The sequence below is a fragment of the Diadema antillarum genome, unplaced genomic scaffold, assembly GCF_040938485.1.
Source record: "Diadema antillarum isolate AM-2024a unplaced genomic scaffold, OU_Dant_1.0 scf00000192, whole genome shotgun sequence".
NCBI lineage: Eukaryota > Metazoa > Echinodermata > Echinoidea > Diadematoida > Diadematidae > Diadema > Diadema antillarum.
In genome coordinates, this window is record NW_027271081.1 from 3994196 (window position 1) to 4018463 (window position 24268).

The 24268-nt window shown below is 39.3% G+C and overlaps 1 protein-coding gene across 1 annotated transcript; it reads right to left on the reverse strand.

Moving 5' to 3' along the window:
- Positions 1-3211: 3211 nt before the first annotated feature.
- On the reverse strand, positions 3212-23190 carry LOC139723546 (solute carrier family 7 member 14-like). Its single transcript, XM_071634786.1, has 8 exons — positions 22923-23190; positions 15391-15627; positions 13250-13458; positions 12045-12180; positions 10588-10807; positions 9361-10235; positions 6596-6717; positions 3212-5600 (listed from the first exon to the last, which is right to left on the reverse strand). The coding sequence occupies exons 1-8, from the start codon at positions 23188-23190 to the stop codon at positions 5493-5495; spliced, it is 2175 nt and encodes a 724-aa protein (XP_071490887.1). The 3' UTR covers positions 3212-5492.
- Between the last annotated feature and the right edge of the window lie 1078 nt (positions 23191-24268).

Consider the following 24268-nt stretch of genomic DNA (forward strand, 5'->3'; position numbering starts at 1 on the left):
CTGACCATAGCTCATTTATAAATCATGAAATAGGCTAGTGAGATTGAGAATGAAGTAGGAGTCATTGGGATTACCTTGCTGTTACGATGTTACGCTGTTCTGCTTCCTTTGCAGAATCATCTGCAATTAACTCTGATAACTCATGTTTATTATGTGCTCTCTTGTATAACTCTGTCTCTCTGGAATCTAATCTAAAACTGCAATACCTATCGCATAGCCCCTGCCTCTGTGCTTTGCCCATGGTCAGTTCAAGACCAGGGAGGTACGAGGTAGGCCCCACAGAGAGCCTGGCCGCACTTTCACAACACTTTCCTTGTTTTAAACTGCTGCCCTATGTTTACTCAACAGAGATAAGAACCCAACCTGCCGGGGAGAGTACCACAGAGAAGAGAGAGGGGGAAAGAGATGATGCGTTGTTTGTGATGTAGCATGTGCCCATGACAGGTCTAGAGATGTCATGCGTGTGTACAAGTGCAAGAACTAGTGCTCACTTCTTCGTTACGAGTGAGCCTGCAAAACTGATTATTCTTTAACCCGTTTCCCCGAGGGAATCTCAAATTCCTAAAGAATTTTCACAAGACCCACCGGCTTCTCGTTGGCAATGTGTTAACGCCCTCGGCGCAGTTACATATTATGTAATCAGAAATATCTCCACCTTCCTCCTCCCCTTCTTCTCCACTCCTTTACCCCTCCACCCTTCCTACCCCTCTCCCATTACCCCTTACTCTCACAATTTTAAGGGAACACAAAATCTCACGAAATTAAAGACTGAAACATAATTTATTTTCTATTCTTTTTTTTTTTTTTTTTTTTTTTTTTTTTGCTGGATGGGGGTACATTAAAGGGAAGAAAGCAAAGTGCTTGAAATGAAGAGGAGAACACCAAAGATGGTTCCAAATGAAAGAGATTGCTCTGCCGCCCCAAAAAAAAAGAAAAAAAGAATACCGGTACATAGATTGACATCGTATTTTATTCAAATGGCAACTTTAATGCATTTAAATGTGCGAGAACAATAAACCAACACGGAGACTACTTCTTCATATTGATTTTAAACCTGGATAGCGTTGAACGGTCTTCTGTCGTCTAGTTACAGCTGATCTTATCTGTCAAGGTTGATTTACTACTTAAATGACTAAAATCATCCTTTAAAAGAGTTCGATGATTCCACTATGGGTTTGTACCTTGAATATACGTACAAGTAAGTGAAGAAGAAGTTATATGTTCCATTTTTGTGCTGTAGAAACAAGGCAGCATTTATATATCTTTGTGTTGTAGGCGAATGTTTCCTCTCGTTTGTGCATTTGCCACCTTTTGAGTCATACTTGGTATTATCTTTTTGTCGTGAAAAAAAGTAGTAATAATATATTATATACAAAATCTAAAGCTCTAAACTCCCTCTGTCCTGTGTCGTGTGTATTCTTCATTAAAGATGGGTGCTAATTGACTCAAAATTAATATCCGCAGTGTTCTCAGTGTATACAACTATGTTGTACATGCCGCGATTAAGGAAAGGTAGATTCATATGCAGAAGGACTTCAAAACAACGAACAGATAATAGCTCAATCAAAACAGCAGAAGCATGCAATACAAAAGAATGGGATTTCGTTTTAAACGTAAAAGAGGCGAAAGGATAATGCTCCGTCAGGAGGGAGAGTGGTGGATCTTGCGGGACCGAGTCCGATATTGTCTTAACGTAGTCCTAATGACAAAGCCAGTGAGATAAACTGTGGTTGGGTATTATGGTCGATAGAATAACCGAAAAGAATAGCTTTTGACAAAGGATGTGGGCATACCAGTGTCAAATGCCGTAATTTTAGATATTCATGTAATGATCATATATATATATATATATATATATATATATATATATATGCACTGTAAAATATGTTGAAAAATCTACAACACGCAGTCTATCACAGTTCGGACGTTTCATCTTCTGTTTTTATTGCGACAAATTAAAACATCTGACAATTTTTCGACGAGATTCTTTCTGAAACACATGATATATTTCTATAATCCATATATTTTATCTATAGTATATTATATTCTATGTGATAATACGTTATACACGTCACATTTCTACAGTACACGTATTCGAATATTTTTTTTTAACTTTGTGACATAGATCTATATATCATTTAGGTGATGTAGCCATCACACACTGATTCGCGTCCTCCAAGTATCATCGACCAACATACAAAACAAATATCCATCAAATTACTGTCATAAACAGGAACTCTTTTTGTACAATTTGTATCTGGTTTACAAAAACAAACAAACAAACACAGTCATGGAAATTTGTTGTTCACAATGATCTACTAAAACGGCTTTATACAATAAAAATCAATAACGAAAATGCATCACACATACACAGCATGAGCTACCTATAACGTATACAAAACTCATTTTTTTCTTCTCTTATTTATGTTTTCCTCCTTCACAAAAACCAACAACTTTGCACTCTTTTTCATAGTTCGTCTTTGTTGATAGATACAACTATCTAATGTCTCTATTTAAGCCCATAACCTACATTTAACGAACATGACAAGAGTATAAAAAATGGAAACAATTAGAATTTGTCACTAGAATCATTTAAAAGAGGTGTCATGCGTTACTTTTTCAATGTGTTCTCTGTACGTCATACAGAGTCTACATAATTAAGAAAAAACAGTAAATCCAAATGCTAGCCAAATACATTTGTGAAGAGGTCAATTTTTCGTTCGAAATCATTGAAGGTCAAATTCGCTTTATACATACCCCACAGTCTAAAGATAACGCCACTTTTATAAAAGCTCGCACGGGACAACTCACTGTTGGATGACAGAATGTACTAACACAAATGTGAATATATGGGACCGATCAATGTTACAGTCTTGATACTGTCAAAAGTGTTTGCAAGCCATTTATTGCCTGAATTTTACGTGTAAGCGTGACGCAATATCTTCGTTCATGCGGGCATGAAAGGAGCGACAAGTCTACAATCATGCTTCCAGGAGTCTATAAAGATTTCCTTTCAAAAAGGTGGGGATGGAGTAATTTGGTTAAATCGTAGCATCAGCTTACACGCAGTGACTAAGACTAATTCTCTATGGCGAATTACTTCCCCCCTGCCTTCAAGGCTTGCTTCCAGTTAATATCCCCCCTCCCCCCCCAAAAAAAAACAAAAAAAAAAAACAAAACAAATACAAATACAAATAAATAATCCCTTAGGGCCTACGCACACACTGACACGCTCGCACATTTTGACAATGACCTATTCATGATTACTTCTGAATAAGACTGACAAAGAAGATGACACTAATGATAACGGTTTGAACATTATTGGCACATTATTACATGTACAATAAACTCTTCGTAAAAACAGAGTATAAAACAAAACAAATGCCCTCAAATTGGTAATATCCGTTTCTGATGATGCAGAACAGTTTCGACGCTATCATCATAACTTTTCTAGGACGTGCACAATCTAACAACAAACATCCATCGACAAAACTATTTCGTATTTGTTTGTATGTATGTAGGCCTCTTCGACATGTTGGCATTAAACGAAAAGAGCGGAAAGCTCCCATGTGCTGTGAATTGATGGTAATGCATCATCAATGAATCAGTTTACTTAGTTTTAATAAAGACTGTAACACAAAAAGAAATCGTCACCAAAATATCATAAACTCTGACCATTAATCAGAGTCAATAGTTTTGATGTTCATTCATGACTGTCCTCCTAGTTGCTAACATGGGTAATTGAACCGGAAAAAAAAAAGAACTACGATACTGCAATAATGTCACATGAATATGAAAAAGAGCCTAATCAAAATTTGATTGAGTACAGTTTTGTTTTTGTTTTTTTCTACAGCTTAAATCACCATAAAGCGACTGAACCGCCAGTTTGCAGTACTGGTATATGACATTTAGTAAATACTCTCATTAAAGCGGCAGGGGTAGAGCATAATGCGAACTATACTTGGCAGATCGTTTTGATTTTTCATATTGCATATCTTCACCAATTGCACTGAACATTATTTTACGGAATGCATATCGGCTGGAAAAATATTCATTTCTGATTGCCATTTTTATACAAGCGGAAAGAAAAACAGAATAAAAAGGGAATGCAAGAAGCGACCCGCTTCACTACCCCTGTGTTTCGTTCCTGAAAGAGATAACAGTTGTACTTGTTAGGGTTTTACTACTATAATTCTTTTTTATATAGTCCGCTCACAATCTCCTTGCGATTTCTACGAATGTTGTGTGTATGAACGATTTGCATCGTAATAAGGAGAACAGAGCTCACAGTAATGCTAGTTCTGTTTGTTAGTAATAATCTGCATGCTGTTTTTAGGCATTAACTTTTTATTGCTGTTGCATCAATGAAGGCTGAATTCCGATTAAGACTCAAACTGCTTTAACTCTGTCTTAGCTGTGTTATTCCAGCTCTTAGCTTGAATATTAATTAACAGAAATGAAACTTTTCCTTGTTGTGTTCTCATATCTCTCCTTTTTTTCATTGGTCTATTTTGTTATCAAAGAACCTTTGGTCTATTACCCAGTTTTCTAAGGGTTCTCATTACAAGGTATAGAACAGGGAAAGGCCATGGAAATGCAGAAAAATAAATGCCTTCGTATGTACATCTTAAGCTGGTAAACTTAATTGTGAAAACGAATTTTCTCTACCTATACAGCATAGCCTGAGAAAAGCAGAATTAAAACTTACTTGAACGTTTGGCCCCATATATCATCTCTACAAGGAATGTTTCTGCACTAGCAACCAGAAAAGTAGAGCTTTCTCACTATGTCGTTCCTTGCCCTTTCAACGGAAATCGCATTGTCATCTGAAACAATACAACATAATCAATTCTCCAAGAGACGACTTTGGTTTCCATGGCGACACGAACTTGATTTGACGTGTAGATTTAAGCGGGCAGACTCCTTTGTTGTACGTGTAAGAGGTAGGGCTAAATTGGATGATATATGTTTGCTTTGCTCCAAAATTAAACATATTCTTTCACATAGGAGAAATAAAGATTTTCCTCTGCAACTCCCACTGTTCGAAATAAAGACATTCTATCACGTTGCCATTTACATCACTGTTCCCTACTGATATTGGTCCACGAACGAAGCTGGCACAATATTATTGAAATAAATCATTTCAAACATCATAGCCGTACGACGTCGTAGGCTCGTGCAAGCCGCATTGCACATCCTCTCGCATAATTCGTTCAGTGGAAGATGTTAATTTCTGCAAACAAACTCGGGAATAAATTGACAAGACAGTGATATAATTAGTTTTGCTATACATTAAAGTCCCTTGCTTGATCTAGCTTTCTTACCATACACATGAGCCTGGTCCTGTCCACTATCAAAGTTTAAATCTCACGCTTATTACAGCGCGAATGAACATGACAGGTCACATTTAATCACTTAGAGACATCATTGCACAAATACTGGGAATTTCTGAAGCGCGAATCCTTTGGACTTTGACTGAAACCGGTCCGGAATTAAGGCGTCTCGAATTCGTCAGATGAGGACGATGGGGGCGGTATACTGTCTCCGGGCTGCGGTTTTTCCGACGAATGCGCAGGAATAACTATTGGATGAGTTGGCATCTACGTTAGATTACATGGAAAGTGATGAAATGATAAGATATGATTAAACTTCTTTTACCTTTACAGTTTCGGATATCCGTAGTCAAGAAGAGAATAATTCTGTTGGAGTACAAGTCATCAATAGTAATGAATGTAGAGTAATATACGCTCGAAAGTAGTGGCTCAACTTCACTTGTTTTATGAAAATCATCTGCCGCTGGTCGCTGATACCCAGTACCGTTACGATGTAAACATTCTTTATCGTGGTGCATCCTCTTGCACTACCATTGATTAAAATGTTCCGTCATTTAATCTCTGCTAAGAAGAAGACGATAAAGGTAGTATATCATCAATGCTTATCAATTTTCAACGTTGTCGAATTAACAGATTGGTCCAAAGACAAAATGTCTACATTACTTTGTGCCTCCTAACAGACAAGTGCGAATGATGTTTTTTTTTTTTTGACCTGGCAGTGCTGAAGTTTAGTTATAATGCTTAAAGTGACAATGGTGATATGCTGATCTCAGGTCACAACACTCTGTATCAGCAGTAGCTGAATTTGATATAATTATCATCATACTCGTTATCATAACTTTTATTATTATTATTATTAGTAGTAGTAGTAGTAGTAGTAGTAGTAGTATTACTATTATTAGAATTATGATTATAATTATAATTATTATCATTATCATTATTACCATTACTCACTACTACTACTTCTACTACTATCATACCACTACTACTACTACTACTACTGCTAAGTACTATCATCATTGTTATCAATAATAGCAGTAGGTACTGGTAGTAAAGCAGTTAAGTATGTATAGTTGTAGCAGTAGTGTTAGCAGTGGTAGTGGTGTTAGTTGTAATAGTTATAATGAAAAAATTAATAGTCGGCATTGTCGCTGTTGTCGTTGTCGTTGACATGTATTCTGTATAGAAGCAGTATAGTTGTAGGTCCGTTACTAATTCCTTGTTAAAACATTGACTGAAGAATATAGAGAGAATTTACTTACATTAACTTCTTTTGTATCCATTAGAATCGCCTCCTTTCCGTCCTTACTCTTCCGCGTAGTATCGTGGAAACGGGCCTCAATATTGCTGTTCCACATTCCGTACCCAAAATAAATAATAAGACCTGCACGAAGGAAACACACCGCCATTTAGAGATGAGACTATACACAGTAGTGTTACGAAGTTGAAAGAAGGGAAATATGATTACATTGTATTATAATCTTGGAAAGAGTAAAATGCTATAAGTGGGGCACAACAAAAAGAATATGGACTTTGATTTGTTTTGTTTGTGTGAATAAGGAAACGCAGTCGCTCATTATTCCAATCAAACTCTTTTAAATGTCCTTAAAAACAACGTTTTTCTAATGTCATTATCTTCATTTATTCGATTTTCTTTTTAAATGCTCCTGTGGGGCAGAACAAAAAGAAGATAGACATTGATTTGTTTTGTTTGTGTGAATAAGGAAACGCAGTCGCTCATTATCCCAATCAAAATATTATTTCAAATGTCAATGAAACAACGTTTTCTGTTGTCATCATCTCCATTTACTAGATTGTTTCAATAAAATCTGCACAAGTCCGCATAAACAAAAACAAGAAGAACAAAGCTTCCTGTCTGCTGCAAGGAAGACGAATGCAATTATATCCATATCCGGGGAAAAGTGGACAGACTTGTAGTCAATGATCAACTGCTTGTCCCCTCGATGGGTGCTTCGTAATATCAACAGCGAAGTAAATGTATATAATATTATAATCATAATAACATGTAGACTACGAACACTGGTCAAAACAAGTTGAGAAGTGAGAGTTTCGTTTGCCCCATGAGATTTAACGTCTACTTGGAGCGTGGTGGTGATGTGCGCAACTGATATTGGTCTTTCTAATTTATGCTGTCATTGGATTTTGAATATGCTGGCATTGCCCTATTGAGTGACCAGAGCGTGATTGGTCATCAGATGACCAATGATCCTTTCTTTTTATCTTACAGTCGTTAATGTGTCGGCAAGTTGTTTCGTTTAATTCGTTTCATTTTATTTCATTTCCAACACATAGTGCATAATATTATGACTGCAACATTTGAATGCACATACCAAATGATACAACAATGCAATGAAAAACAAACTATGAACAGTGACACAATTTAGTAAATTTCACGACAAGTTAAGGAAAAAGTCAGAAACGGAGGGGTTGGAAAGGTTGGAGGGTTTCCAAGTGATATGTTTGATATTAAGTTTTAAAGTGATTGCTAGGAGGGGCGGATTGAGGTGAGATAGTCATATGAATTGAGGTCGAGAGTCTAACATAATATAACAAGGTGCAGGACCTCAAAATATTTAGTTACAGCCGATAATCCTCAAGTAGCTCATGGGTTTCATTCATTCCATTTTGTATGTACACCCCACACGTCTGAAAAAAAGAAGAAGACGCCACGGTTCATCTAAAGACTTGTGCGAAATGAGACACCGAATTTTGACAAATGACTGCTGTTGAACGTGCAGGCGCGTGATGCTAGAAAGGTAGGCCTACAGCAACATCCATGAATGTTTAAGGCCTTATTGTCCCCCCTCCCCCCCCCCCCCTCCCCCCCTGTTATGACTGTTAGGCAAATTCGAGGAATTTAAAGCCGGTCTGCACTAGCGATTATTTTGATGCCAGAACTTTTTTTGTAAAGAGCGCCATCTATCAAAACTTCCGGTGGCCGGGTTACATCCACAGAACTCTAGTTCTGTGGTTACATCGTTATCTCATACTGTGGCTGATCGCCGCCTGCGGTCAGCGCCCGATCTCACAGCAGCTGTGCGCAGAGCCGAGAGAACACACACAAGCAGTGCATAATATGGTGGGGTACCGAGAGTCCAGCCCGGCCCGCCCGGCGCGGCCTCGATCTTTCGGCCGATCGCGAGGGAACGGGTTACTTGTCGCGAGAGAGATCCACGACAATCCACTCACTCAGCCCAATGACCTACTCGCTATACACCAGCGCAGCTCGCATCTCCTCCCACTGGATCCAGCATTTACCAAGTCGTATCCGCGACATAATCGCAGATTGAAGTTCGACACAACGATCAGAATAAACGATCTGAGTGTTGAAGACAGTGTTTGAAAACACCGAACAGATCGCGAAGTGATAAGTGACAACGTATAATGGTACGTGGTATACATATACGTATGCACTGGACTGCGCAAGATAATGCGGGATCGAAGCGAGCCGCTGCGCTGCTAGGCCATCCCCTACGTTTACGGGAACCTGGTGATCTGTGTGTTAAGTCTATGGGGATATCAGAATTCAGTATGGAACGATTTAATTGCTGCACGCCGCTCGGCATTATGGGAGAAATGCTGGGCACCACAGAGAAAAATGAGCCTTACGATGGCGCTAGACATGTTTCTTTCCAGTGCAGACTCACTTTAAAGCAGGAAATAGGTGCTATGCAGGGCCGGCGGAGCGTTTTCAAAAGTGGGGGGGGGGGGGCACTTCCGGGTGTGATGAGCTAACAAGAAAAAAATAATAATAAAAAAGGTCCTCAGCTCATCTCCCCTTCAACTTCCGGGTTTCTTCAGCTGACAAGTAAAAGAAAAAAAAAGTGAAGGGGGGGGGGCCAAAGTGATGACACCTTATGTATTCCTTTGTATGGTGCGCAAAGAGTGTGGGGGCCCGAGCCCCCACGGCGCCCCCCCCCCCCCCTTTCCGCCGGCCTTGCTATGTTTTCTCCTACGTGGTCATGGTGGTAGAACTGTAGAGGGCGTGCTAGCCCCAACGTCTAACCTGCAATGAGCCAGATTCCAAATCGAATCCACGTAAGGTATGACAGCTTCAGCATGAGGTACACGTTGACGAAGATGGCGACCATGGGCAGGAAGGGCACGGCTGGAGCCATGAACTTGAGCTTCTCCGGGTTCTGGGGCAGCCGGATGATGTTGACGATGCAGCCGACGACGAGCACTGAGAGGATGATGATGAAGATGATGGCCCACCAGGCGTGCAGGAATCGCCTGGCGTGGATGAACATGGTGCAGAGAAGAATGAGGACGCAGAAAAGGAAGAGGGTGGTCACTGTCACGCTACTGCCAGTAGCCGGCGTCGGCATGCTGCTGGCCTCCGGCAGGCCAAGCCGGATGCGCACCAGCTCGGAGTAGGCGAACGCTGTGTGCTTGGCGCGAGAGAGGTAGAAATTCCATCTATTGTAACTGCGAAACTCGTCTTCCTCCTCGCCCACGGCGCCGTACTTGGGAACCGAGCTGTGGATCGGCGTACCCTGTGAGTCCACTTTGGGGAGGAGATGCTCAGGGCCGGCCTCTTGCAGCATCGAACGGCCGGCCGGGATCGCCGCTGCGCGATCGTCCAGATCCAGAGTGGACTCCTTGACGTCCACTGGAGCCGTCATCTCCTCGTCGTCCTCGTTGTCGAGCGTGTCGTAGGCGAGGCCGGTGTTTATGGAGACCTGGAGCTCGACGTGCGGCTGGTAGCGGAGGATGAGCACGCACATGGACACCAGGGTGTAGGCGAGTAGCGTGCCGATGGACATCATCTCGATGAGGTCTCCGAGGCTGAGCAGCAAGGCCATGATGGCCGCTAGGAAGCCGGCGATGATGGTGGCAATAGCTGGCGTGTTAGTCACCACGTTTACGTGTCCCAGAAACCTGGAAAAAAAATCAAGAAAAGGACGCTAGGTTGTTCTCCATAACAAATAAAAAGAAGTATTACAGGATACTCGAAGATACTTAAGGTCGGTGAGGTTCATGATCAGACCAGACGCTTTATTTATTTGTTTGTTTGTTTGTTTCTTGGGCTTGACTTTAATCTTCATTTTTGGGAAAAGGATATAGCACTATATCCATGATAATTATTCAAAAGTTCTATTACTGTAAAAACGCTGATATAATGATTTTAGACTTTTCACATCTCAGTCTGTTTAGGCGTTGGATTCCGACAAAATATCGTCAACGAAGCACACACACACACTATCTCTCTCCTTCTCTCTCTTTTACTAACCTGAAGAGAAGTCCATCTGTTGCCATGGCGTAGATGACCCTTGGCATCGGAAAGAGAGACCCCAGCAAGCTGACGGTCAAACCGGCAATGGAGCCGATGGCGACCACGTACTTGCCCGGCTCGGCGTTGTTCTGGACGAACATGTCCATGAGCGGCGATTCGGAGCTGATGTCATAGAACGGGACGCCGAGGGTCAGTACGAAGCTGACACTGACGTAACCTGACCCGGAAGAGAAAGGATAATCGTCATTAAGTCTGTTTTATTAAATCCCCCCTATTGTTCATTCATATATCTACTTCACGACATTGTATTCACATGTAGGCATATTTGCATGCATTGATATCTTTATATAACATTTTTATGAGTGTCTAATTAGTTTATTTTTATTCAGGCTGCTAATTAAAGGAGTGAGTGTTACATTATTGTACATTCTACATGTTCTATAATTGTTGTCCAAATGTGATGGTCATTGTTACCAATCCCACATAGAAACTGCACCTACCTGTAGAGCGGATGAAAATGTTTTACACATTGCTACCAAATTCACCCTTGTAAGAATTCAAATGGTTATATCATGTCATTTTCTTTTATTTTAAAAGCTTTCTCAAAAGTGAGTTAGAGCATGAGTAACCACTATCACTATACAGTTGTTTGCGGGGAAACTCATAAAAAACCAAAAACAACAGGGCATGCATTTCCAAATATTTCGAGCAATTCTGGAGTGTTCTGTCACATTGTTGTATTCATGTATAAGCTGCAGTCCATTTTAGGACTTCGGGATGTCCCACAATCCATCAAAATTTTTATTTAATAACTACTTGCAAACGTCCATGTAGGGATATATTGCGCTTGGTGAAATGATTACAACTAACCGCCTTGGCATGTCCCTCCCACCCTCCCCCCCCCCCAAAAAAAAAAAATGAAATAAAGTAGAAAAGGGAAAAGGAATAATCAGATAATCGGGGTATTACTTTATGCCCAACCCAACCTTAACTAAGGAAAATTATTCGTTTGAGGAAATGTTGCAACTCCGATAATTAACTGAATTTATCATGCAAATACTACCATTGAGACATTACATGCACGTATCAAGACGGTTAGTGCGGACAGGTATTTAGGAACTTGTCCTCTTTTACCTTGAGCTTGAGGTAGCAGAGTTATAAAACAACTAATAACCGGTGTGTTTTTTACCCAGAAACTCGTCGAAAATATTTCAGGAATGAATTTCCATGTTTTGTGGGGTTTTTTTCATCAGTTTTTGTATGAAATATACTGCGCAATATCATGTTTTATTCTGTATGAGACCGAAGTTTGTTGCTCTTCGTCTGCTGTGCTGGCGAAGGTCAAAGGCATTGTACGGAAGGCACTATGAGCGCATGAGTGCTTATGAAATTGTTATTCATTGCTCAGTAGCGTGATGCGTGCCCATGACAACCGGACGGGTATCATCACTCACCCACGAGGCAGATGAGTAGAGAGAGCATAATAGCGAGAGGGATGGAGCGGCTGGGATTCCTAGACTCTTCACCAGTCGTGGCGATGATGTCGAAGCCGATGAATGCATAGAAACAAGTGGCTGCTCCAGTCATAACCTACGATAAACACATTAGGCTAGATTCACAAGTGTCTGGAAATCACAGACTAAACATGCAATGTCAATGTCACAATGTAGATCAAGGCAGAAGAGCATTGTTTGCACTCTCCAGACTAAACTCAAGGTTCTTTCGTCAACTCCCGTCATAACCTACGATAAACGCAGTGGGGTAGATTCACAAGTATCTGGAAATCACAGACTAAACATACAAGGCCAATGTCACACTGTGGATTACAGCAGAACAGCATAGTTTCTACTGTGCGGACTGAACCCATCGTACTTTGCTGACTTCACTCCGACATCAGACCATTACGAGAACTATTCAACTACAACGACTTTGCGATTCATGTATAGTATCAGGGTTGAGTGGATCATGTTTTGCTTCACACGTAGATAGCCTTCTCGTCTTCCTGGGATCTGCGTTACCTGATACAACTGCTGGTTCCTTTTGTTTTTCTTAAAAAAAACCCCAACAACAACTACAAAACCCAGGGTTCAGATCTTCTTTCAAACTTGTTTTACTTTCTTGTCCGCCTCCCCCCCCCCCCCCCCCCCCCACTCCCTCACAACTAACACTTACGGTTCTTAAGGAGGAAGGTAATTGTTCTTGCTTCAGCAATGTTAAGGAAAGCACAGTTTAAGTCTAAAAGAGAGAACAACAACCAATACACATGTACAAACCTCAAAAACTAGCTTATACAATGCGGCATACGTTGCACTTGGACCTGATTGAGCAGTGACCCGCACCCATCCAAAGACATTACATTATGGAACTGCCGCTCGTGTTAAGCAATTTCATAGAGTGTGAAATGAGTGTAGTTAACAATAAAAAATGCCTTGTACTCTTCTTCACAATAACAAATAACATGTAAAGCAGTACCGCCGAAACGTGCAATGATTGTGTAACTTCACGTTTTGCGCACTGCTGAAAACTAAAACACAGACGCAGGAAACACATACACGCACGCACGCATACACCTACCACATGCAGCAAAAGGCAATTCAATATCACTTTGCATTGATAACAGGATGAGATTTGAGATTGCTTGCTTGTGACATTTACTCACTCCGGAGAAGCCGAAAGGCAAGAATCCTCGATCAGTCCAATTATTCCCATCGATGAAGAAGAATCCCGCCACAATGATGAACACCCACACTGCCACGTTCAGAGCGTTGAGGGCGTTGTTGAACACTACAGATTTCTTGACGCCGGCAGCCACGATCAACGTCATGATCACGGCAATGACCAGGGCGACGAGGTCGGGGTATGTTTTCTCTGTATTGGAGAAACGAAATAAATACTTACATGAAAGCATTTCATCGATATCAAACTAATACTGTTAGGATCTCATGGTCTCTCACTGATTTTTTTTTTCCAAGGGGCTAGAATATTCACATCGAAAAAAATTCTATATAAATAGAGCATAAAGATGAAGTTGAAATTATATGAACAGTACTGCCCTACTTTAGCAAAAGGAAGCAAGTGACATTTTATGAATATTTACTTTTTTATTGATTTGGTATATTTAAAGGCATGCTCTATTTAACTGAAAAATCCAAAAGTTACAATTTTGGCCCATTTTTGATATATTCGGGTGGCAAAAGGAAGCAAGTGCACAAAATTGCATGAAAAAAAAAACTGGCAAACGGAAGCAAGTAACAACCTCATGATATGATTGTCACCTCCTTCCCTTTGCCAAATCATCTATATTTACACACAATCTAAAATACTTTGTCAAAAGGGAGCAAGTAACATCCTTTGATATAATTGTCACTTGCTTCCTTTTGCCAATTTTTTATGCTTGTAACAAATCTATAATACTTTGGTAAAAGGAAGCAAGTAACTTTCTCATGATAATCGATTGTCACGTGCTTCCTTTTGCCATATTTTTCATGTTTGCTAAAAATCTGAAATACTTTGGCAAAAGGAAGCTAGTTACAACCTCATTATATGATTGTCACTTGCTTTCTTTTGCCAAATTTTTTATATTTGCACACAATCTAAAATACTTTGGCAAAAGTAAGCAAGTGACAACTTTATGATACGATTGTCACTTGCTTCCTTTCGCCAATTTTTTATGTTTGCTACAAATCTATACTACTTTGGCAAAAGGAAGCAAGTAACATGCTCATGATATGATTGTCACATGCTTCCTTTTGCCAGATTTTTCAGGTTTGCTACAAATCTATGATACTTTTGCAAAAGGAAGCAAGTTACATAACAACGAGTTTCTATGGGAATATCAAAATTCTCTGAATTGTCACAAATGCATCACCATAATGACTTGCGCGAATACCGACATTATTTCTCATCACAAATTTCCATGTTGAAGGGCCTACCCAAAAACATATTTTCTTCATTTGTAGCATTTGTACTCGATGTCACTTGCTTCCTTCATGTCCTTTTGCCAAAATAGGGCAGAATAGTAAATGCTTAACTGGTATTATTTAGATTAGAGAAAACTTTTCATCCAACAATACATTTTCAAAGTTATGGTGGAGGATTTTATCAATGCTCGACTAAGTAATAAGCGTTACTTGTTCAACGAAATGGTGGCGTGATTTCAATTCGGCGGCGGCCATGTTTTTTGCAATATTCTCAGGTCAAACCAGTTCCATGCCAATTAACTGAACCGCAGACACAAACAATAATAATGCATCAATAGCACACCAATTTAGTAAAAACGAGTGGGTGTGATTACCGGGCATTTGTATATTAACGCCCGGTGGGCATTTTTTATAGGCAAAAAGAAAGAGTGGTCAAATGATATTTCTCAGCCAATCGTTAAATAAGGTTCCATATCCCGATTTTATAGTTCTTATAATAAATTTTAGCAGTACTTGCTATGTAAGGTGCATTCTTTGTCTGGGCTCTGGACCAATGTCATTTCTCTTTCATTTATATAGTTCAATACACTAGGAATTTTGTTCTTTAATTGAATCCAGTGATCCTTACCAAAGATATTATGAAAATTTCGAATCTTGCATTCGAATGCAAATTGTCCTTATTGAGACATCATTTCAGTAAACTTGATCGAAAGATTTATCCATTCTATTCTCCATTTTCAAATCTGATAAAGTCGCAATTACTGTTTGCTGGTGCTTTGCATGAAGACATTTCGCGTTCATCACAATTTCGTTCAGCCTATGCAGAGGCACCTGCACTTTTTTTTTTTAAAAGATACTTGACATTCTTGTGTAAACTTACTATGAATTCCAAACTCGCCGACATTGTCGCGCATGAAGGTGCTGATCTTGTTTCTGAACAGCGAGTCAAAACAGCTGCTCAGCGCGCTCGCACCTGCCGCTGTGCCAATCAAGTACTCCAGGATCAGATTCCAACCAATGATGAACGCCGTGAACTCGCCGACCGTGACGTAGCTGTACATGTAGGCGGAGCCCGTCGTCTTGGGAACGCGAACCCCAAATTCTCCATAGCACACTCCTGCACGAAGATACATGAAACGAATGGCACTGCAGTGACGTATTATGACAATGATCAGGGCCCTGTTGCATAAAACCCTTACCGCTGGACTTACCGCTCCTTTCTAGCGGTAAGTCTTCAAATTAGCGGTAAATTTTACAATCCTTGATGCTGATTGGCTGTGACGCCTAAATTTGACGGTAGTTACCATTGAAATTCAATGGTAGGTTTTATGCAACGGGCCACTGATCGTTTGTTTTCCTCCCCCTTCGTACATACAACGGTAACACGCAGACAACACACAGACACTCACTAAACTGTACAAATATCTATCGTGTAGTATGTGTTATATCTCTCTTTTTATTCGTTATTCAGCAGAAGAAACGGCAAAGCATACAGCATTGTTAGGTACTTGTGAAGTCAGCCTTAATTCTAACAAGGAAACCACTGTCCATCTATAGTCGCGGTCACACTGACAAAAGATCAGGAAGTTTAAAATCGCCATATCCTGATAAGATCTCGAAGTTTTGCCAGTGTGACCGCGGCTTATTTTTCCTTTAAAAAAATCAGACATTATACATTTGCTCGTAACGAATGTATTGTTACTTATGCATGTACATTTTAAGCTCAATCATTTCAACGTTATCTCGAGAATACATGAATGAATAAAAAAAAATAATGGGTTGAATTGCGGATAGCACCTCTTCTTTCGAAGATTAAAGCCCTTGACATAACTCTATTCATTTTCGATGGGACACTCAACATCTAGCAATGTCTAGTCTGGGCCGACAGAGGGCTTTCGCGCTTGTCGAGAGAGATTATGTTGCCCTTGCAAAGCCCATCTTGAGTCTGTTATCACCGACGTGGAATTCAAGTGCCAATCTTCAGCATAATACCTCCGGGCGCCTGCCATGCAGGCCGACACTTTCATCGAAGTCTCATTAAATCTACTTTTCAACGTGGATGTTTGTCAGCTCGCAGGAGATACTCAATGTTATGCACCATTCTTGCTTGCAATATCGCGGTCAAGTGAGTGAAAAGCGGACACACACGTACACACACACACACACACACACACACACACACACAGACACACACAAACACACAAGAATAGTGTAAAATAATAATTGCATACATAATTATACGCATCAGAGAGAAAGAGGGAAATAAAGACAGAACAAAATTAAAAGGAATTCATGTTAGATCTTTAGGTGTCATTTCTTTTAGGTTCCCCTTGAGTTGCTTTCACAGTCCATTGTGATTATCATAATGGTTACCGAAAAGCAGGTCTCTATATCAGAATTGTTAAAAGTATGATTACAAAATATAGAACGTGGGTTGCAGGATATCAAAATTGTTGGCGGTAAGTCTTTGAATTTCGATTAGACATAAAACTATTATACTAAATGGGTTGATCCCTTACTATCATCACTTATGTGTGCTATGAAAAGTGTAGTTGATGTTAGGATCTATCAGTTCAGACATTCACATCATCTTTGCTCGCCAAAAAGCACAACATGGAAAACTAATCCTCCTGAGACACATTTCAGTGACGTTTGATACGGCGATTCACTAAATTTGGTCTTGTCAGTCAATCGCGTGGCATTGCAACCAATTTCTTCCACTTCCGTGGGTAATGGGTCAAGGCACGGAGGTATCTTCACATCTACTGCTGATGACAGGCTAACAATGCTGTAACACCTTAAAGGGATGGTGTAGTTTTCAATTGAGATGGGGGCTTCAGGTTTCCAACTTTTTTGTGAGATAATGAGAAACCTCTTATGAAATATGAAAGAGCATACAATGCTAAGAGGATTTCAAAGTTTATTTGATGAAAATTGGTTTTGAAATGGCTAAGATATCCAAAACGTCTCAAAGAGGTTTCAAAACAGATTCTCATCAAAGAAAGTGTGAATTCCTCGTAGAATAATATGCTCTTTGATATTTCATAAGTGGTTTCTAATTATTTCGCAAAAAAAAAAAGAGTTAAAATCTGAATCCCACCTCAACCAAAACTGTAGCATCACTTTAAATCCCACTGGGTTGCTTAACCGTCCTAAGATGCTACCATGTTGCCAATGAGGGGTAATGGAAGGACAAGACTTAAGTTTATTATCGTTAGGATGATCAGTGATGATGATATCAAAGCTGAAATGGTAATGAGGGAGGTTATTTTCAAACTGAGATATTTGATAACGGGTCTATGATTGACTTAGAAATGAAAAAAAAAACAGTATACGATTTATTTAGACAAACATTATGAAAAGATGATGGAGTGGAATTACTGTGCTACGATGGAAGGGGCACCAGAATCAGAAGATTTACGGTTCGAAACCCATCCAACGCGTACATGCATGAACCATTAAGACATTTTACACAACAAGCTATTAAACCTGGCATGGGTTCCGTATTGGACGTTTATTGGCAAATTACACGTCGACGTGTGTGAAACTAGGAATGCGGACACGGGGACGTGTTTGCCATTAAATTGCCTTTGTTATGGCTGAGATGCCATGCAGCAAGTTCGGCGAAACCAGTTATCATTATGACCTTGTTGACGATGACCAGGGCCCCGTTGCAAGAAAGTTGCAATCAATTGCAAATAATTGCTAATTTTGAAACAACCATTCTGATTGGCTCAGGGTCTGCCCTATTAAGAAGACATGCATGCAACAATGATTTTGATTGGCCAGTGACAATCAGTTGCAAGTTGCGTTTAAACGCAAAGTTTCTAGCAACGGGGCCCAGGTCGATGAAATGTATATATTCAGACATCTGTCTCTGTCTCTCCTATCCCTGTCTGTCTGTCCCCTAGCCCCCCCCCCCTCTCTCTCTCTCTCTCTGTCTATCTATCTCACGCTTGAAAAGGGACGTTTAAGAAAATTGCGGGAGCGTAATGGTTATCACGTTTGTTGGGTGTCTTACATACCAGTCACGTTTTGTTCATTACTGCATATTGATTTGTTTCTTTCATTTTGATTTTCAGTATTTGAATTGCTATCAGTTAGTACAAGGGAAAGAGGTATGAATCGTCAATAATGAAAGAAAATATAATAATAGTTGATAATAAATAATGACAAAATAATGATACAATAAAAATACAATAATGAACAATGAGGCAGATTAATCTTTTGAGTGGATAATCCCAATTTTTCGCAGAATACATATCTAGGTGGGTCTGTATATGCCGTTTCTTGTACAGATCATATAGATATGAACATGCCGTTAATCTTTGCTTCTTGAGTATATTTCATATTATGCTGGTCCATCTTAAGTTTTGTACATTCTGTTGAAAAACGAATTTTGGATTAGATTAAACTGCATGGCACAAACATTGCTCTTATAAACCTATGCTTTTTTCCAATTATGATTTTGTTGGGAAATGATTTAACAAAGGCTGTAATTTATCTAACAACGCGCAACATTAAACAAGATGGTCCCTCCTAATTCATTCACGCAGGGTATCTTTCTTTAACTCCGTGTAGTAGCTTACTTGTTTGGTTACTGTACTTGAAATAAAACGTAACTTACGTTTGGACGCATATAATATTTTACCTCCTATAGCTTACGACAGTAAAAGAGGACTAGAGCCTTATACATCACAGCCACTGGCTGAGACTGAGAAACTACTCCATACCTGTACCACCTATTCCTTGTCTGCACAAAATTGCTTTGCCGTATGATCCTAATGAGCACAATTTCGTCGCCATGGCAACCGAATCAGACATCAGTGAATGAATTTTCCAGCTACTGACAAATGACTTATCCGGGTTCCATTGTCGGCCGGGAGAGAAATGCGAAACTATGGCGACCACGTGACTGTTGCAAATGCAACTCAAAGAGATGATGATATAATGCATTGCACTTAATGCAAAAATATAGATCAGAGCGTTTATCAACTTTTGTGGGATTCTTTGCTTTGACTACCGATTTCTCGTCGGCTTTGAGGCCTTTTTATTTCATTCATATATAATTTTTTTTTTCGAGGGGGGGGGGGGGGGGTTCCGTTATACTTTCAGTACGATGAAATAGTGCACAGGTTTCTATGCGGTTTCATTACTAGGCCTGGCGGCAGAAGATTCAAAATATCTATACGTGCGAAAAATTTAGATCCTTGCCGCTGATATGAAATTTGTACTGACAAAATTGTAAAGCTGACACTTTTTACGGAATTTGAGCAAGAACACACTTGTGTACAGTATTGATTCAGAAAATTATTGCAGTATTGATTCAGAAAAGTATTGCTGCTTTCTGGGAAAGGCCGAATGGGAGTCGAATATCCAGGTAAGAATATTAGGATTCTATGAAGTCAATAATCATTCCATATACACGTTCGTTTAAAGCAGGTGGCAGCGGTAATCCATCTTTGTTTTTGCAAGTCTTTAAGATGTTTTCACTTACGAAATTCAGAAATGTGTTTGCTGATGTTTTCATCATCTGATTAGTACCACAATGCATGGCAATTTTCGGTAACTGCGTGAGCGTGTATTCTGATAGAGGAATTAGGAATTCTTTCCATCATCCAATGCATAATAGCTTCAAGATATCTGCCGGGACTACAGATTTAACCAAAAGCAACCACAAAAGCTGTGACAATTCCTTCTTAATCAATCATTCTTACTTGTATGATGATAAAGACTTCAACCAGGATAGCTCTAGGCTTGCATTTGTTTGGTATAAAATTGGTTTCTCAAACAGAAGAAACTTCTTGACAGCAGTTTTGATTATTGGTGAGAAATTTCTTCAAAAACTCTTGCGGCCTCAGCAAGCGCACAAGCCAACTTCCCTCGTTGGTTGTTCCACGAATCTGGGCCCCGTTTTATCAAAAGATATAATCGATTATAAATTTCCTTCCACCACAGGCTGCCACAGACTTATAATAAAAATCAACTATATTATCAATTATAACTCTTCATAAAACAGGGGCCTGATGTTTTATCCCAGAGTACGTGATTGCCGAGCATATGTTTATGAGCCCCTGAAATAACTCAAGGCCGTTTTGCAGAGGCCAAGTACTACTGCTATAGAAAAAAAATCTTCAGTGTCGTTTGCAACATTTATGAAGCCAGAGTGATTAACCAAAATGTAATTGTGAAATTCCTGACATCATAATCGCTGAGAAATTATGATTAAAGACGGATTTAAAACTTTTTGTGCAGTTGGTATATCATCAAGCTGATGTATGATATTACAGGCCTGGTGGTCTTTAAAAAAATTCAAGAAGGACATGCGGGGCTGTTTGACTCCTTTGAAGACAATTTAGAAAACCATGCCACCAACAATACCAAACCTTAATGAGAGTATGATAGTAGGGGTAGTGGTAAAAGCAATAATGATCTAGAAAAAGACATGCGAATGATTATGATAGGAAAAAGTGGATAATTATATAGTATTGAAAGCAGAGTTGATACAATGGGTAGGAGAGAAGCGTTAGAAGTAGGAGTAGGAATTAAAGTATTAATAGTAGTGGTCATGGTGTGGTAGTAGTATTAGTATCAGTAGTAGTAGTAGTAGTACTGTAGTAGTAGTAGTAGTAGTAGAAATAGTATATCATCATTATTACTATTATTATCATTATTATTGTTATTGTTATTATTATCATTATTATTATTAGTAGTAGTAGTAGTAGTAGTAGTAGTAGTTGTAGTAGTTGTAGTAGTAATAGTAGTAACAGTAGGAGTATAGTAGAAGTCGCAGTAGTAGTATGAATATGGAAGAATGTAGGCCAGGCACTTGACACTGTGTGAATCATGTGATAAAAAGCACCATGAATATCTTTAATGATGATGACGATGATGCTGATTATTATAATAATGATAATAATAGTAATGATAATAATGATAATAATAGTAATGATAATAATGATAATAATAATAATAATAATAATAATAATAATTATTATTATTATTATTATTGTTATTATTTATCATTATTATTTTCATTATTATTATTATCATCATCAACATTATCACTATGATTATCATTATCATTATCATTATTTTCGGCGAAAGTGGGACAGAAGGCGAGTCTGGTACTGCTCGATGCACACGGCATGCAAGAGCGGTTCTGCGTGAACCTCACGACTAGAAAAACGTGACGGATCGACGAACTAATGGGAATAACACTTCATAATTGATGCATTTTGATCATGTACGCTGTTGAGGATGATAACGAAACATCAGGAATGTTTTATCTCATGATGTATAGACCGCAAATCGCCCTGTAGAGTTTTGGGGTAAATTGATGTATGCATGTCCAATTATTGGCAGGAATAATTTGCTGTCACTTGAATTATCGCTGAATGCTTATGAAAAAAAAAAACTTAAACTACGTATATTCCTTGATTTCTCCCAACAATGTGGAAGAATCCTACAGAAATACACTTTAGATTACTAGTGATGAAAAACGAGGCCTACGTCACTGGAGAAGAGACTCCCCTTTCGTACCGAGAATAATTTTTGGAATTATTAACGCTCAAAGTAAATTCACTGGAAGTATAATATAGTATTCTTTCCTTCTAACACCTAATCAGAAAGAAGTATCTGATTTTATCATTCTGCTAAAAGTTCTGAATTATCTATATCTGCACAATATATAGCTTGCGAAAGGAATGTAGTTTTCAGGTTTGCTAAAGGGACGCACAAACTTTAATCATCGGAACAATTATCCTCTCCGACAATTTTTCCGTCACAGGTTCACAAAATGTTTAACACTAATTTACATGATGTACAACGGGTTCCGAAGAAATAATTTGGGAAGTTTCCATTCCCCCCCCCCCCCCCTCTTTATATTTCCCACCCCATCAGGTTTTTAAAGGGGTCGTATAGATTTGATTGAGACATAACTTCAGGTTTCTATTTATTTTCTATTTATTTATTTTTTTGATGAGGTCATGAGAAACTTCTAGAGCCATACAATGTGAAAGAGAATGTAATTCCAAGAGAAATTCAATGTTTAGTTGATGAAAATTAGTTTTGAAATGGCTGACATATACAAAAATAAGAGCGATCCTAATAAAAAGTGAGACCCAAAACTTTAATTAAGATCGCTTTGTTTTCCTTTATCTTTGATGTCTCAGACATTCCACAACCAATTTTTATTAAATGAAATATTACAATTCCTCTTAGAATGGTATGCTCTGTGCTATTTCATAAATGGTCCAATCCTCATCTACACCAATAATACTATACGATCCCTTTAAAGGAACACTGTAATAATGTACCATCCCTTTAAAGGAACACTGTCATATATATACCTTACCACATCGTGTCTCTTAAACCTCGTCGTAAACTCCTCTCTAGACATTATACTCTTACCCGACAAGATGGAGGCAATGGCAGCGATGGTGAAGGACAGAATCACGCCTGGACCGGCCATCTCCCGGGCCACCAAACCGGACACCACGTACATTCCCGTGCCCATACAGCTTCCCACGCCCAGGGACACGAGGTCCAAAGTGGTCAGGCATTTGGGAAGGCGTCCTGGCATGTCCTCTCCGTCCGGCCCCTTCTCGCCGTAAAGGTCCAGAGACTTGGTCCTCACCAGACGGCGGAGGATCGCCGTGACGTTGGTTCGAAACCCCATGATACCTTCCTTCCCGATCTCCTTCTGATCCTGTGAATGTGATAGAGGGCAATACAGAAGGACATTTTTAAGTACATAAGTAAGGATACACAAGTACACGTAGTTGTGACTAGAGATATCAACCGTATATATACAATAAACATTGAAAAAGAATCACGCCGTCCCCTCTTAGTGAGAGGCCTAAGAACCTGTCCCTCAGATAGGACGTAAAATGGAGGTCCCGTGTGTGAGAGCGTCACAAATCATGCATGTAAAGATCCCGCTTCATCCATTCATCGCAAAGACCAGGCTGCAGAACAACCCGGTGAAGTGGTCCTCACATCCCCCTGGACCTCATGGAAAAGCAGCTATGGTAGCGCAGCTTTGATATAAGCTATCCAGTCATCTCCTCAGATGGAAAGAAAGAAAAAAATCCCTGCTGGCAGTAGCGACAGCAAATGCAAATCAAGGAGAGAATCTTCGACCGCAGTACAGTACTTTGTTGGTCTTTTGCTCTTCTCGTTACCAGCTATCTTCTTGCTTGGTAACCACACTCTTCAGTCTTCCATACCGACTGCCAACAAGGCCGATGACTCCATCTATCTCACCCGGGATGCATTAAAGCCCCAAGCAAACAGAGCTCGTCAAACCGCAAGAGTATCATAATTCAAGTTGTCTCATTATGGTAATGGGGATGGGAAGAAGAAAACAGGTCTTGGCATATTATGTTTTCGATGTGTGTGTGAATTTGTTTTACCCTTTTTTTAAGGCATTATGCTAATCATGATTATTGGAAGCTGGAATACTGACTTATACGTTTATAGTATTTGCGTTTACACACACTCACACACATACACACACACACACACTAACATATATATATATATATATATATATATATATATATATATATATATATATATTACACATATATTGTATTTCCTGTGACTGCATAATTTTATTTGTAAACATGTACAATGATTATGATATTGCATTGGATACTAAATTCAAATTCAGAATTCATACATTGCATATAAACGTAAAGTAGATTAGCTTTCTTTCTCTCTCTCTCCCCTTCCCCCTTGGTCCCGAAATTGGT

Coding starts and splice junctions, on each gene's coding strand:
- LOC139723546 (XM_071634786.1), bottom strand. CDS start 23,190: ATGGGGTTTCGAACCAACGTCACGGCGATCCTCCGCCGTCTGGTGAGG. Junction 10,808..12,044: donor TCTACTCATCTGCCTCGTGG/GTGAGTGATGAT, acceptor CTTCCGGGTCAG/GTTACGTCAGTGTCAGCTTC. Junction 5,601..6,595: donor TGGATACAAAAGAAGTTAAT/GTAAGTAAATTC, acceptor AATCTAACGTAG/ATGCCAACTCATCCAATAGT.